The sequence below is a fragment of the Acomys minous genome (assembly GCF_964271855.1).
Source record: "Acomys minous genome assembly, chromosome: 11".
NCBI classification, from domain to species: Eukaryota; Metazoa; Chordata; class Mammalia; order Rodentia; family Muridae; genus Acomys; species Acomys minous.
Window position 1 is genome coordinate 44169384 of NC_140492.1, and position 15745 is coordinate 44185128.

Below are 15745 nucleotides of genomic sequence, written 5' to 3' on the forward strand. Positions count from 1 at the left end.
TTTCATTCAAATCTATTTAAACTCCCAACTTTGGGCAAGTGCTCACCGAGTACCCTATGGGCCAACAGTCTTCCAGCAAACATATCTCCATGTTCATATCCCAGGAAACCCCAAGGGACCTGGTTTAAATGCAGATTCTGAGCTGATAAAGTTGGGGACACTGCAGATAGTCTGAAAGTCTAACAAGTTCCTGGATGCTCATGTATATGGTCTGTGAGGGTGTGAACTGGGAGGGGGGAGGGTAAAGTAAATAAACACATTATGGTTGTTTTCACTATGATTGGAGGACTTGCATTTATTGATGACTATCTTGTTCTCTGTTTCCTCTGTAAAATGGAGACAAGAGTGAAAAAAGCATCTGGCATGGTACTTAGCATATAGCAAACACCTGAGTAAGTGCCACCATGTGGTGGCTATTTCTAATGGTGGCAGATCTGCTTTCCCCTCTGAGACCTTCTCCCTCCCTGGCAATTTACCTCTGCTTCTTCCAGCCTCACTTGGGCTTCAATCTTCTCTTGTTCGATCAATTTCTTGGCCTTTTCCATTTCAGCTAAATTCTTGATCCCTTCTCTCACCTGGTTTGTGAGATTACAAATCTGTTCTGAAAGATGGAAGATCAGGTATGTTAGTAGAAGTCAACTCTCACACATAACCTCTCTTTACTGAGGCCACATAGCCATTGGCAACTTCATGTGAAAGCTAGCCCTTAACCACAGAAAACCTTATTAGAAATTAGGGGGAAAAAGAATCCCTTCTTCACTGTATTACTTTGTCATCTGCCAGAAGATGACTTCAACAATTAGTGAGAATGGGAGGGTGCTGTGTACAAGACAGCCTGTGTAACTTCACCTGGCATTTCTGCTTGCTGGGACCATGGCAGATTCCACCTGGAGATAGAGAGAGAGAGAGAGAGAGAGAGAGAGAGAGAGAGAGAGAGAGAGAGAGAGAGAGAGAGAGAGAACAGGAACCCCTGCAGTTGAGTGGATAAGTTTTTATGTCAACACCACTGGCTGCCACTGTACGAGCCACCACTCAACACTGGAACATAACACTTAAGCAAAAGCATGGTTGTCATCTGCAGCAGTCCCAGAATAACCCTTGACAAGGCAGAAAAGCAGAGGGGCCTCTGGAGAGAATGGCTGTTACTCTGGCACATGGCAGTTCCGGCTGGCATTGCATGAGCACAAAGCCTGTGACAGAGTGAGGCCAGCAGTGAGACACCATCACTACATGACACTGTCGTATTGTGGTTGGTTCTGACACTTCATGAAGGGAGGCTCCAGTTCCTAAAAGCTATGCTGTATGGCCAAGAAACTTGGGAGATTTGCCTAGCACAGGAGAGAAAAGAACTTCAGCTCACCTATTCCTTTGATTCTCAGCCCTGGCCTAATATAAAGTAGGTCAAACTCAGTACCAGGTGTGGTATATATCTATATGAGTGTTTGGGGGGAAAACCCAAGAGCTCTCCTCAAAACACAGGTTACTGGCATCCATCTATTGGCATGTGTCTTGGTTACCTACTACAACTAAATGGTAAGACTCTGTACACATTATACACTTTAGTTGCAGAAAATAGAGAAGCAAGCTGGAACTGAGTTGGAAGCCTCCATAAGGTGCTTCAGAGACTGCTTTGGGAGTGGTGGAATTATCAGTGTCCTCACTGTGAACTGTGAATGATACAATACTGACCTTCCAGGCAAGATACACTCACTGGCACAAAACAGATGCATGACTGTTATGGGCGTAACCCAACATTTGCTGATTTGATTTCAGGCTCACTCCACAAACCAAATTCATATCTGGTATTATGAACCTGGCCAAGTTTCTAGTGCTGGGGAAATCACAGATCCCAGTGAGGACCCTGTTACTGCTGCTTTGCTAAAGGACATACTGTTAAGCTGCCTTATTGATATCAATGTTTATGCTCACAGAGAGGTGCTGCTTGCTGCCTTGGTCAGATATGCTTCTCTTTGCAGCAGGCAGCAGGTAATACAGAGATCTGTAGCTGCTCTGCATGCTGTGAATCACTTGGTGAGTGTTCCACACTGCACTAGATACCTATATTGTTACCTTCAAGCCTTAGAGAACACAGCAGAAGAGGATTCAGAAGGAATATAAGAGCCTGGGGATGGGCAGAGTGTTGTCCATATTGTCTCTTGGACATATATAGATGTCACAGCATGAAATCACAGCAGCTGTGGTTACCCCCACGAGACATGCACAAGACTGGGACTGACCGCACATCATAGATGGGGGAGGGGTTTATCAGGCCCCAACCTCCCCTGGCCATCTGTAGATAATTGATGGCTCCTAGGGGACTGGGTGTCATTTTCCTCTGTGCTATATCCATTGGTTTGTGCTCATGGTCCAGTAAGTATCTAATCCACGCTCGTGCAGGCTTCACTACTTAAACTCTGCATATTAACAACTACAACAAAGGAATGCGAGAGGCAAACTTGTTGCAGCAAAGAGAGAGTTCAACAGAAGGAGGGAGATAAGAGAAAGGATAATGGTGGATGCATGTGATTAGAATAATATTACATACATGCTTGGCCTTGTGAAAGAATAGTAAAGAATTCCAGAATTTTTGTGAGAAAAATTAGAGAAAAGGTCATAGGAACTGTAATTCTTTTCTGCTGAGAAAAAAACTGAAGGCAGGTTTTCCTCAACTTTGGCTATACCACATGATCATTTTCAGAGCTTTAAAATAAAAGCCCCAAACTACACCCCATGCCAGGCCACCCATGGAACCCAGACTGATGGCACTAGCCTTGACTGGGAGCTTATTAAAAATGAAAATTCATAAATACTTCAGATCTCTGGTAGGTGAGGCTGTCTGTTCCCAGGTGGTACACGACTGAGCTCCCTGGCCAATGATCTAGGACATCCCACAGCCCGGTCACTGATTTCATTGTGGACTGCACAGGGCCACAGAGAAGACTCACTCATACCTCCATTAGTAACATACTTACTTCCAGTGCACTTCAGGGTTTTCCTGCATATCACTGTAGGCTTTGGGCTAACTTGGCAGTCTCTTTGAGTTATTCTTAGGCAATATGCCAAGAAGTTTACCATAAGTCTATTTCCTTAACTCATCAATTTCACTTCTAGGGATCTATCCTGCTGAAATATTTTACATATGCATAAATACATGTGTATGAATACACAGTATGTAATTATTCAGAATTGGGTACAATCAGGTTTAAAGTTAATGAGATCTAGTTAAACAGTGTTAGATATACTTATTATGGAGTATTATGCTGTTTCTTTTTTTAAGAATGTAGCATGTCGTCTCCAAGGCGTGGTATGCTGAGAACCACAAGGTACATAAGACAGTAGCATTGCTCAGTAAAGCAGGCACAGACAGGAGCCCAGGTGGTTGGGCTCAAATCCCAGATCTAGAATTTATGAACTTCAAATTCAGACATGTAATCTAACTTTGCATTTTTTTCAGATGAGGACATTAACATGAAGGCCAATCCCAGGGTTAAACAGTGAACAAATGAATGTAGAAGAACCCAACATGCAATGGGTTACTGAAGTTCATAATATATTCAAAATACGTTGATAAGTAGAAAGTAAAGGTACAGAAACTTTATAATTTGGATAATATATTTCTATGCATGTGTGTGTGGAAATTTTCAATAAGGTTGTGTAAATGAAGAAATTTTTGAAAGTTCCTTATAGTAAGGAAGTAGCTCAGAGGTGTAGCCCTAATTTTACCTTTAGAATTAATTCAGTACAATAACATCTGCAGTATTTTTTTTTTCAGAATAAAGTACTAAAACTTTGAAAGTCAAACATGGATGAGAACATGAAAATGGCAAGGCTAGACAGCCTTGCCCTGAAGCTACGCTTTCCCCAGCCCCCTGTCTTGCTTTGGCTGCAACCCTAGCTGACAGTACCCTGAAGGTCCTGGTTCTGCCTCCTCAGGGTCTCCTGGGCCTCCGTGCTCTCCTCACAGGCTTGCCTGAGCCTGAGGGCCTCAGTGCTGAGGGCCCGGGCCTCCTTCTGAGAGGCCTGCAGCAGCTCCTGGGCCTCCTCCTGCTTCTGCTTCCAGGCTGCCAGAGCCTTGTCGGCGTGCTGCCGCTTCTGCTCCAGGGCCGCTGCCACGGAGCGTGCCTTCCCCAGGTCAGAAAGGGCATCCCCCAGCTCCAGCTGCAGCCTGTGCCTGGCCCTCTCCAGGGAGGCATTCCTGCCATTGGACACCGCCATGGCTTCCGCAGCCTCCTGCAATCTAATTGCCAGCTTCTTCCTGAGGAGAGAACCAAAGGGTACAGTGACTGAGACCAACACAAGTAGCCTGTGCCGCTGGCTCAGTCGTCCAAGCAGCCAGGGCTTCCTGCTGACCCCCAGCCTCTGGCTGCTGTGTCCACATGGATCCTACTACTCCTTCCATTACCAGCCTAGATCTTAAATTCAAACTCTCTTTGAATTCCTATAAGGAAATATTTGCTTATCTTAACACTTTCATAACTAATAAGGGTAGCACTGCCATGTCATAAGGAATACGAGAGTCAAGATTGCTTTGAGCATCTTACCAACAGTAAGCCGCTTAAAACTACTTGGGAATGTCGGGATAGTCCCTGAAGAGCTCCTTGGATGTGTCTTCTGCTCTTGTGCTCTCCCGCGCGGCCTCTTCCTGTTACCACCTGCTTTCCTAGTCTTACAATCTCCTCTTCTCTGTGTCTTCATCAGCAGCTTGACCCCAGATTTGCATTCATGCCAAATCAACCGACCACCGTGCTCCTTTATAGAGACCACCGTCCGAGCCGCGCACCCCCCAGCACCCTCTGGGTTGAAGTGACTTGCTCAGTGTACTTCCTCTGTCTGTGCAGTAGAGAATTCTTGGGAATTCTAACGCATGGGCTGTGTATTCCTGCCTACACGTCCTACAGAATTGCTGCAGCAGCATATGTACGTCTTCATTAAAGTGAATAGATGTTTCTTTTATGAAACGAACTGTAGGTACCAAAGCTCTTGCTTTACTGTGACTATCGGAGGAAGGACTTCAGTAACTTACAAGTACCACACAGCTACCCAAACGCAGCATGATCCAGCTCCCTGGTGTGGGATGCTAAAACAGTCCCATCTGTACTTGTTATCTGGAAGCCCCTGAGCTCTGCTCCTTCCTTGTTCGCTGGCTTCACAATGTCACACTTCAATGCACTTTCTTATAGGAAATTCTGGCACTCACACCAGCCTAAAAGAGTAGGCTGCTAAAATGATCATATGTATTTTAACTACTCCTGCTTGATTGGCACCATTAAATTGCTCTAGGTTAGGTGACTAATTATGCTGGTTTTCCCAGGACTGAGGGGTTTTCACCAAGACTGGAGACATTTACCTATGTCTGGGAAATCCCAGCACAAACTGGACACACTGATCATCGGCTGCTAATTTTCTTTCATTGATAGTTTGCTCTACATTTAATAGAAACTACTATTTTGTGCCATAACTTTCCAAAAGCCCAGCTTTTAAAAAGGGATATGAGAAATTACAAAAATAAAATGCTGTCTATTCTATGTCCACTTCTGAGCTGAGATTTAGGCATCCTCCCTTAGGTCCTCCTTGTTACTTAGCTTCTTTGGGTCAATGAGTTGCAGAATGCTTATCCTTTTCTACGTGGCTAAAATCTGCCTATAAGTGAGTCCATACCATGTGTGTCTTTCTCAGTCTGGATTACCTCACTCAGGATGATCTTTTCTAGTTCCATCCATTTGCCTGTAAATTTCATGATTTCCTTGTTTTTAATAGCTGAGTATTATTCATATGGGTCCTCTAGTAAGAGGAATGGGGGCTTACTCTGACATGGACTCTGTTGCCTGCTTTTTAATCACTTTCCCCCAGGCAGGGCTACCTCCCCAGGTCACAGGTGAGGAGGATGTGCTCAGGCCTGATGCAACTTGACATGTTGGGGTGGGTGGGCTGGAGCAGGGGCTCCCCTTCTCTGAGGAGTAGGGGAAGGGTGAGGGAAATTAGGGAAGAAGAGTGGAACCAGGAAAAGAGGAGGTAGGGGGCTATGACCAAGATGTAAAATGAACAATTAATAAAAAGAAAGAAAAAAAACACAGAAACTAAACATGTTGTTTTCAGATCAGAAAGAAAATAGGCTTGGGGGAGAGCCTCTGTTACTCTCCAACAGAAAATCACAGGACTTGCCATTTCTCTATAGCTGCTTGCCATCTTGGGGGTGGTTAAGAGGGAAAGTACAATACAGTAAAGCCATATTTATATAATATTCAAATAATATAAGAACAAAACTACTCAAATATTACCATGCTACTCAGTGTTTTTTCTTAGTTCATCACCTATTACAAAACCACTTCCATCAAACACAGGTGATTAAAATGCATTATCTACATTTTTTTTCTTCCTTTCTAATACCCAAAGAATCAACTATCAACTATAATGATCAATATAAACTTTCAATTGAAATCTTCAACCACTAAAAAGAAAATAAGAAAAGTTTATTTACAGATTTGGATATAAAGAGGTGTTTCTGGTCAATGGCCCACTTTTCTGGGGTCCAGGATTCCTTGAACACCTACTGTGGTTAATGTTAGTATCTGCAATTCTAAAGCCCTTCGTGAGCTGCTGTGGATAGAGAGGGATCCCTTAGTTCCCTCAGGGGACACAACATAACAGCTGCTCTGGAAGTGCACAGCAACCTACTCACAGTTCAGGTGAGGAACTGAACATTGATTGTGGTTGAAGCCTAAAGGAATGATATTAGTCGTTCTTGGATCTTTGCCAAGCTATCAAATCATGTTCTTTTAAGTAAACCTTTAATGGTTGTAAGTTGGAAAGTCAGTTTCGTGTGTTCTTTCAAACTCACACAATTGCTCAATCCTTAAGCCATTAAGCACTTCAGTTTTACTCATTGGTGCTAGATCTTGGACTAACTGGTCTCCCAACTCTTAAAGGTTTTTAGAATAGCTTTCAAAACTATTGGTGTAATTAACTACAAACCTCACAGTCTAACCCTGGGAGTGGCCCAAAGATGAATTTGTTAAAAGGGGCCCTTGTCTCATAAGACAAATAATAAATGTGATGATAAATGTTATCATGTTTCTAGCTTCCCTATCTCCACAGAAAGATTGATAGTACCCAAGTCCTAAACGAAAGAGCCAGTGCATCTACTGATAGACACACATACGTATATGAAACCAATTATTTGTTTTACCAAATGAAGTGTAGGATTACAAGAGCTTGTGGCCAATTTTTAAAGCACAACATAAAGTCCCAGTCTTCTGGAAATATTTTTATTATGCCCTTAGAGAGATCCTTTTTCTTTCTCTAAGATCTTTTTATAGTCTCAATCATCTATATTATAATATTTAACCCCTCTAGATTATATGCCTTTTGCCAGAAATAACTGTCTCATCTTTTGTCTTGGACTTATTAAAAGACTCTGGAAGGGTTTGTTAGGCACACAGCAAGAAGAGACACTAATGACTCTCATTCTCCTGCAAGTGACAAATTCCAGGCTGAGGAGAGCCTTGACCTACTCACTTGGCTTCCTCCAAGTCTTCAGTTCTCTGGATAGCATCATGCTCATACTTTGTTCTCCACTGCACTGTCTCTTTGTTGCCTTTGGATAGAGCCTGGTGCAGCTCAGTCTTGACCTCTTGTTCTTCTTCATACTGCTCTCGTAGAAGGTCATAATCATGCTTGGCTGACTGCAGGGCATGGGCCAGGGAATCCTGAGACTGTAAAATACACAGTTTTAAAAACAGGCACATTTTACCATTAGCAATGGGATATTTGGAAGTGACATACTCTCTTCCAATAAAGCTAACACCTCCTATACAAGGCAAATTTAACTTAAACACAATCAGTTAATACTAAGGAAAGACTTTGGGAAAAGACCTGTGATTAAAACAGGAAAGAAATTTATATTTAAGAAAACAGCAGCCTGACGGCATGAATTTCAATCGTAGAAAGGCTTGGCATATAGTAGGAATCACTAAAGTAGCATTCATTATCATTTAGGTACTATGATTTATATTTAACAATATATCAGTCAAATTTTGTTTAAACCACAAAGAGTAAGATTTAATCTATCCCTTTCATTTTACTTATTAGAAACACAAAATTCTTGTGTTTACACTTAGATAATGATAGCATTATAGTACTTTCTATATTTGTTGGACAACAGAGCTGATTTTAATGGTTGTCTGGTTAATGAAATGCCGTCATCCCAGGGAATAACCTCATGAAGAGACTAAGGCTTCCATCACTCCCTGTAGGTCTTTTTGACAAAGTTGAAAAACAAACAAACAAAAACCTAAAGTCACCACCTTAGGCAGGTGCCTGTCTGAGGATGTGCCTGAGCTAATGGCATCCTCAGATACATATTCCCAGATGGAGAATGAGGAGCAACAACACCAAGTGATGTTCAAAGAATGAGGATGAGAGAAGTATGAAAACTTCATAATTAATAAGCAGCAGTGCCGGGGGCAGGGCGGGGCGGGGACAATGAGATTATCCATGGCCTCTCACCAGTCTTGGAAAAGATAAAGATAACAGGCATCAGGTTTTAAGAGTTCTGAAAGATCCCACATAGATTTGACCAATAAAAGTCAGCACCATGATAATATACTCAGCAAAGTTAGAAATCAAAGGCAAAGAAAGAGAGCGAGCTATGGAACTAGAGAAGCAGTACTAATTCTCATGTAAGGGAACTCCAGTTTGACTATCAGCAGACTCTCGGCAGAAACTTTACAAACCAGGAGGAAATGGAATGGCACAGTGAAGTTCTGAGAGGAAAATATCCTTCCACAGTGGAAAGAGATAAAGGCAATCCAAGGTGAGCAATGGGCAGAAGACTCATTGTGAGTGGGGCTGGTTTCATAGGAAACATAGAGGACTGAAGGAGAAATTCAACTCCACACAGCTGAAGACAGTAGTAAAGGTACCATTGTGAATGGGCAGTAGGTGCCATTGTGAAAGCATACATACACTGCTGTGCAGCTGATTTACCTGGATAGGACATGACTGCTGCCATCTTGGAGCACAGCAGCTATGATCACTTTCAGGAGATCCTCTAGAGACCGGGCCTTTTAACATTATTTGTGGAGGGAGGGTTCCTCTCTTTCTCATGGTTATAAAGAAGGCGGAAAGCTGACTAAGGGCAGGGAGTTTGCAGTGTGTAGTGCTAAGATTATTTAATGGTGCAGCTTTTTGTGAGTGCTTCATGCTATGGGACTCTTCAGTCATGTAGTTGCCCAGAAGTCTCCCAGGGGTGTTTCTGGTAGTACCTTCCAGTCACCCAGTCCCTGTCAGTAATCCCAATAAACTTGCTGGTCTACGATATAGGACCTAGAAGAAATATTCTCTTTGATATGTTGGTACCCTCTCTAGCTATGGCAAATAGTTGTTTCTTTCTTTCTTTATCTCTAGGGAAAAATGATGTGGCATATATGTATACTAAAAATTATGATATAAGTGTACAAATAATAAAAAAATCTAACTTTATCACAACAGAAAATCACTAAACCTCAAAAGTAAACCAGAAGAGAGATGGGAAGGAACAAAGAATATATAACACAATCAGAAAACAACAAACAGAAGTAAATTCTTACACATCCATATGGTGAAAGTCACTAGAAATGTACCACTGTTTGGTGGACTACTAAATCCTTGACCTTCCATTCAAGTAAGAAGCATGGTAGAAACACACACCTTTTGACCCTAAATCTCACCAACTACAGGCATAATTTTAATAATAAGGAAAATCCTTTAGTTATCAGAGGTCCTTCTAGTACAAGCAAGGACCAACATGTGACTTCCCCACTACATCTAGAGTGCTTCCTCCTTTCTCCTCAAGAGAAAATACTGAGGCTTGCCCTCCAAGCATTGTTTCTGTGTTTGTTTGTTTGTTTGTTTGTTGAAAACACATACCACCAGACTGGAGAGAAATGATTGATGCATTACCCTAGACTCCTCCTCTAGCTGCCCTCTCAGTTCTTCAATTTGCCGAGTCAAGTTACTCTTTTCCCTGGAAAGTTGGCTTATTAGAGCCTCCTTTTCTTCCAGTCTTTTTAAGGAGTCACCTAGGGAAAGATTTCATAAGATAAATCAGTTGCAGTCCTTCTCAGTGATTGCTGTTCCTGCTTATTGACTTTCAGGACCATCACTAGAACTCCTACCTAAATACTGTTTACATTTAGAGAAGGCCTGTGAGGTCCCATATTGGCAAAGCCAGGACAACGAGCCTTTCCCAGACACAGAAGGGAACCCTAAAAGAACTGATCTGTAGCAGTAAGTATGGGTGTCTTGGGTTGGAGAATTACTCCGGAGAAGGCAACAATACTCTACTTACTGTTCTCACTCTGTAGCTTTGCCTTCTGTGTTGTTAGGTCATTTGCCAACTGAGTCACCTCATCCAGTTTTGTGTTTGCTGCATTCAAGCGCCTTTCATACAGACCACAGAGTTTCTCAGTATTTGCCTGTGAGTTGCAAAAGAAGGGTTAGCCTTGGCAAAGAGAGTCCATAATAAGTTAGCTACATAGGCAGGGTGGCGATGCTTTGCTCCGCGACCTGTATTACTTCTTCTACTTCTGGAGTAAAGAGCACAGACAACATCAGGAAAATGTATCCTTTAAATTAAGCACATTGAAAAAAAAAATCAAAGCTTCTCAGATTCAAATACAACACCCTGGATTTTAGAGCCTCTGTAGAATTCTAAACTCTTCTGGAGAAGGCAGCATGTCACAGGCCAATATCGGCCCAGAGAGAAACATTTCATGATACTATATTAAACATTTAGTTTTCTCTTCCACTAAAATATGTTTCTTGGGGTAAATGTTCTGCTCATTTTTATAGATCTCAGATTTATAGTATCTAGAACAAAACTTACATGTATTAGAGGCTAAAAATAAAAAAAAGATGGATGGGGGGGAAAAAGATGTAGAATAAAATCCACAGGGATGAGCAAGGTTAACAGAAAACAGTAGACAGATTGGAGCTCAATAGCTTAGTACAAAATTTGCCTAAAAAATTGCACCTCCTCGTCAGGAGGGTTGAGGCTCAAGACAATCCTGCTGACTAACATCTCAGTTTCAAAGTTTAGCTACTCTGAATTGGCTTTTCCTGCTTGGTGAAAGGGATGTGTAAGCCTTTCTGTCTCCCTGATTTAAGTAACCAGTCTAGTCACCAGGTTCTTGTCACACTCTAGAAAGTCATGCAAATCATTTTGACTTTCAAGGTCCTCAGAGAGGAATAAATGCAAGATTGGAGTGGGGAGACTACCTAAGAAACTAAGTTTAGTTTGCACCCTCGTAATGTATGTGAACAGAAATGATAAAGTATTTTGGTGTGCTATGTGGTTCTACAGACTTAAATTGTGTTTGTTGGTTTTTTTTTTGAAACCTCTCTATAAATAATCTTTGGATGCCTCTGTCTTCCCTACTGATAACAGTAATTTTAACTACAAAAGAAGTTAACATTGTCATAGGCTCTTTTTATTATGTGTTAAATTTCAATTTCTACAACAACCACATAAATGCATTATCTCTCTGAAGAGAGAAGACTGTAGAAATTAAGTAAGGAGAGGGGAGACCATACACTTTGAAATTTGAGGAAACAATGAGACCCAATGAAACAGTGAGAGATGGTGGTGAACCTGATAGTTGCAATTTTAGCCTAGGTGTTATTAAATCTTAGTGGTCAAGACCAGTCAAATTTGGATGCATCACAGAGTAAGACCAGTAAGAAACTTCTGCGCCAACAAAAACCTTAGCCATTTCTAGTAGAAGCCTCTGTTGTGTTGAAGAGTGTGCTCTTTAACCTTATACTAATGAGTATTCTAAACTTTCCACAACCAACGACTGACTTGTACCTTCCTATATCCCCCTCATATGCACCTGGCATACAATGGGCACTAAATAAGTGCCTACAACATGCAAACTATAGTAGACTTTAGTAAGAGGTTGGCCAAAGTACATCCTGAAGTCACACTCAAATGTTCCTCATAAAATACAACCCAAGTATTTGTTTTATTATTTGGAATAGTGTATCATCCCCAGATTTAGTGAAGAAGAAGAAGAAGAAGAAGAAGAAGAAGAAGAAGAAGAAGAAGAAGAAGAAGAAGAAGAAGAAGAAGAAGAAGAAGAAGGATTATTCCAGAACATGACTATTGGGAGACTAAAAAAGACCACCATGAAGTTCCAGCTTATGCATGTTCTACATAAGCTTTTTGCTAATTGGGAAGCCAAGCCTGGCAGAGAGTCAATGACCAGATTCTTATACAATACCACCAGCATAATGGCAGCTATGGCATTAATCTTAAATTCCAGCTGTATTTAACTTTCCATATACGCTATACACAATGAAAGAAAGATGCAACCATGATCGATGTAACCATTTTAGGTCACCTGCTATGGCAAATCATGTTTTGAATGTTGAATATATTTGCTCACATATTCAAATGATTCTGACAATCATAGTTGGCATTTTTATTCCTTTCCTCACAATATCCCTCAGAAGTCAAATATGGCTTTATTTTATTAAAAAAACAAAACAAAACAAAAAACAATATTCCAGTGGCTTAAAATTATGCCCACACTGAAAAAGAAAATAAGTGTGAGATTTGGGACTTGAACTGAAATTGCCTGAGCAGATATAATTAGAAAGACAATATAAAATATTAAATTCTAAGACATCTATCACATGAAGAAGTGATCATAAAAGAGATGTTAAAGATTAATTGAGCAAGGCCTGAGTCACATAAAAGGCTGTAAATGTATGGCTATATAAACTCCTCTTTGTTTTAAATCTCCAATGAGAAATTACTCTAACCCATGGACTTATTGGATAATGTCTCTGATTACAAATGAAGAACCAGGTGCCAGGAACAGAAATGCCAAAGGAAACGCCTACTTCAGGAGGACGTGGAGGGTTTGGATTTATATGTGTTGATTTGTGAGAAGTGAGATTTTGCTGAGCATATAAAGATGTTACACTTTTGAGAAGAGCGTAGAGGGTTATGAGATGCTTTTCTGGTCACACCTTGGGATATACTGTGTTACATATCTGTCTTAAAAAGGTGAAAATGGTGGATATCAATAAGATCTCTCACCACATAAAAGCAAGAAAATGAGTCACAGAGTGGAAGGATTTTAGGAGACATGTGATGACATACTGCTGAGCTGTACATACTTGCAAGGTATCAACACATCTGAGGAGAAAGAAAAGGAATGTTTTAGACATATCACATGGTATTGTGGAAGGAATGTACCTTGCATTAGACGGGGCCCAAGGTGAAAGCAGTCTTGGGTGGCTTGACCCAATTGAGACACCACTGAGATAAACATCTGTGATAGACTGAGAGGAGGCCTAGGGGCCCAGGATTGAAGACAGAGGTTCTGGCCCAGACAGCGTGGGGGTGGGTGTTGTTGGAGGATTGATTTTTGGGGAATGTTGAGGCTGGGGCCACGGATGGTGTGGCTGCTTTTGTCAGGTAGAAGATCTGCTAGATTCTGAGAGAATTACACCAAGGGATTCACCAAGGGATTCACCCCTTGAAACTGATACCCAGAAGGTTTCATTCTTGTTCTCCTTCATCTCCTCTCCATCCTGTTTAGGATAGATGGGTTGGAAGGGAGATACATTTGTTTAATGAATTCATAATCAGGTTCAATTGTTAAGGAACAAGAGCCAACATGGTGTGTATCTACAAGTAGTGCTAGCAACTGATATAGCATTTTTAATTAATAAAGCACTTTATAATCAGAATTTGCCAGAGACCCTATGGATATTTATGTAAAAGTCACCTACACAGAAATAAAGCTTCCAAAAGAATTGTACCTTCAAAAGAATTTCAATTTAAGCCTAAAGATAAATAATATATTTTGAGTTGGGGAAAGAGAAAGTTAATAAGATGCATACTCATCTTAATTCTCCTTCCTAAGATGACTAAAAATGCTACATGACAGACAATGCAAAAAATGATGTGAATTCAAAATAATGTGAGAATTTCAATCACTTCTAAAGTGCCCTAGGGCTCTCTATCTGAATGCTTTTCATTTGAAAATGCTTTAGCTTCCATTGAGCAATGACATTCTTCCCACTATTACCTGGAAAAGAGAAAGTCAACAACTTAGACAAAAGCTCAGCATAGTATTTTGCCTTTAAGAATAATACAATTTAAGATTTTAGTGTGTGTGTGTGTGTGTGTGTGTGTGTGTGTGTGTGTGTGCTCACAAGCAAGCGAGCACATGCATACAAGCATGTGAACACACATATAGGCATAACTGCCACAAAGCTCATGTAAAAGTCAAAGAACAGCTTGCTGGGGACAGTTCTCTTCTTCCCGTATGTGGGCCCCAGAGATTGAACTTGAATCATCAGTGTTGGCAGCAGCATCTACAGAGCCATATCGTCATCCCAGAATTAATATATACTATCAAAACTATTTAAATCAACAAAAGAATATAAATATGGACACACATACATATAAGAGCCAATCTCTACTGTCTAAATGTGACACTTTGGATGAGAGGTATTTCTAGATGCTAATGCTAGCAACTGCACAGATTGTACAAAGGACAAAATAAGACTTAGTTTCTGCTTTAGAGATGCTTCTCCTTTAAGAAAAGTTAAAAGACATAAAAATGCAACAATGCAGGAAAGATTCCAGAAATGCTATTAGAATTCTAGAATATGTAAATCAGAAAAAATAATTTGAATATTCCAGAGAAGAAAATTAGTATAGAAAAAAACTGATGGTTAGCTGAATGTGGTGGCACACACCTTTAATCTCAGTACTTGGGTGAATAAGGTTGATCTCTCTAAGTTCCAAGCCTGGTCTATATTCTATGTATTCTATGTAGTGAGTAATTGAGTTTCTGGTTGACCAGAGTTACATGGCAAGAGTCTATCTTAAAACAAAACAAAACTGAGAGAGAGAGAGAGAGAGAGAGAGAGAGAGAGAGAGAGAGAGAGAGACAGACAGACAGACAGACAGACAGACAGACAGAGACAGACAGAGACAGAGACAGAGAAAGAGACAGAGAGACACAGAGACAGAGACAGAGAGAGACACAGAGAGGAGAGAGAGAAACAGAGAGAGTATGTGAAAGAGAGACAGAGAGAGACAGTGACAGAGACTGACAGACAGACACAGAGAGACAGACAGAGACAGAGACAAGGACAAAGTGAAAGGAAAAACTGATGGGAAAGTGAATACTTAGTAAAAGACAAGCATTTATAGTTGAATAAAAATAACTCGAAGTAAACGAGGTACAATGGTGCATGCCTGTAAGCCTAGCACTTGAAGAGGCAGGGCAGGCAGATCTCTGTGAGTTCGAAGCCAGCCTGGTCTACAAAGCAAATCTAGGATAGCCAGGACTATAGAGAGAAACCTTGTCTCAAAATACATAACAAAACAAAGAACAAAACAAAACTAACAAAAAACCAAACACACACACACATATACACAAATAAAAAAAATCAAACTACTGGAGTTTAGAAATAACGGCAACAAAGGCTGAACCTGATGAGAGGCCATGAGTTATCTTGAAAGCACATTTGGAATTCATTTGTCAGTGGGGGCATAATCCCATAAATTCACACTTTAGAAATACATGGTATAGATGTTGTATAGGATGGGTTGGAATAATGAGAGATTAGAAACAACAAAAAAAGATAACTAAGGAAGCCTTAATAGTGCAGTTGCAAGGTAATAAGAGACCGAGTGAGGACAGGGAGGAAAGCGGAGAGACAGTGAAGAACTGACCTG

At 40.9% G+C, this 15745-nt stretch overlaps 1 protein-coding gene across 1 annotated transcript in view; it reads right to left on the reverse strand.

The window, feature by feature from the left end:
* The window catches only part of MYH15 (myosin heavy chain 15), a gene marked incomplete at its 5' end in the record, with an annotated part of 125568 nt that overhangs the window by 41056 nt on the left and 68767 nt on the right, over window positions 1-15745 (reverse strand). The window contains 5 exons of the mRNA XM_084802368.1: window positions 477-601; window positions 3906-4255; window positions 7516-7712; window positions 9940-10058; window positions 10328-10454. Coding sequence (XP_084658494.1) covers window positions 477-601; window positions 3906-4255; window positions 7516-7712; window positions 9940-10058; window positions 10328-10454 — 918 coding nt within the window. The remainder of the gene's footprint in view (window positions 1-476; window positions 602-3905; window positions 4256-7515; window positions 7713-9939; window positions 10059-10327; window positions 10455-15745) is intronic.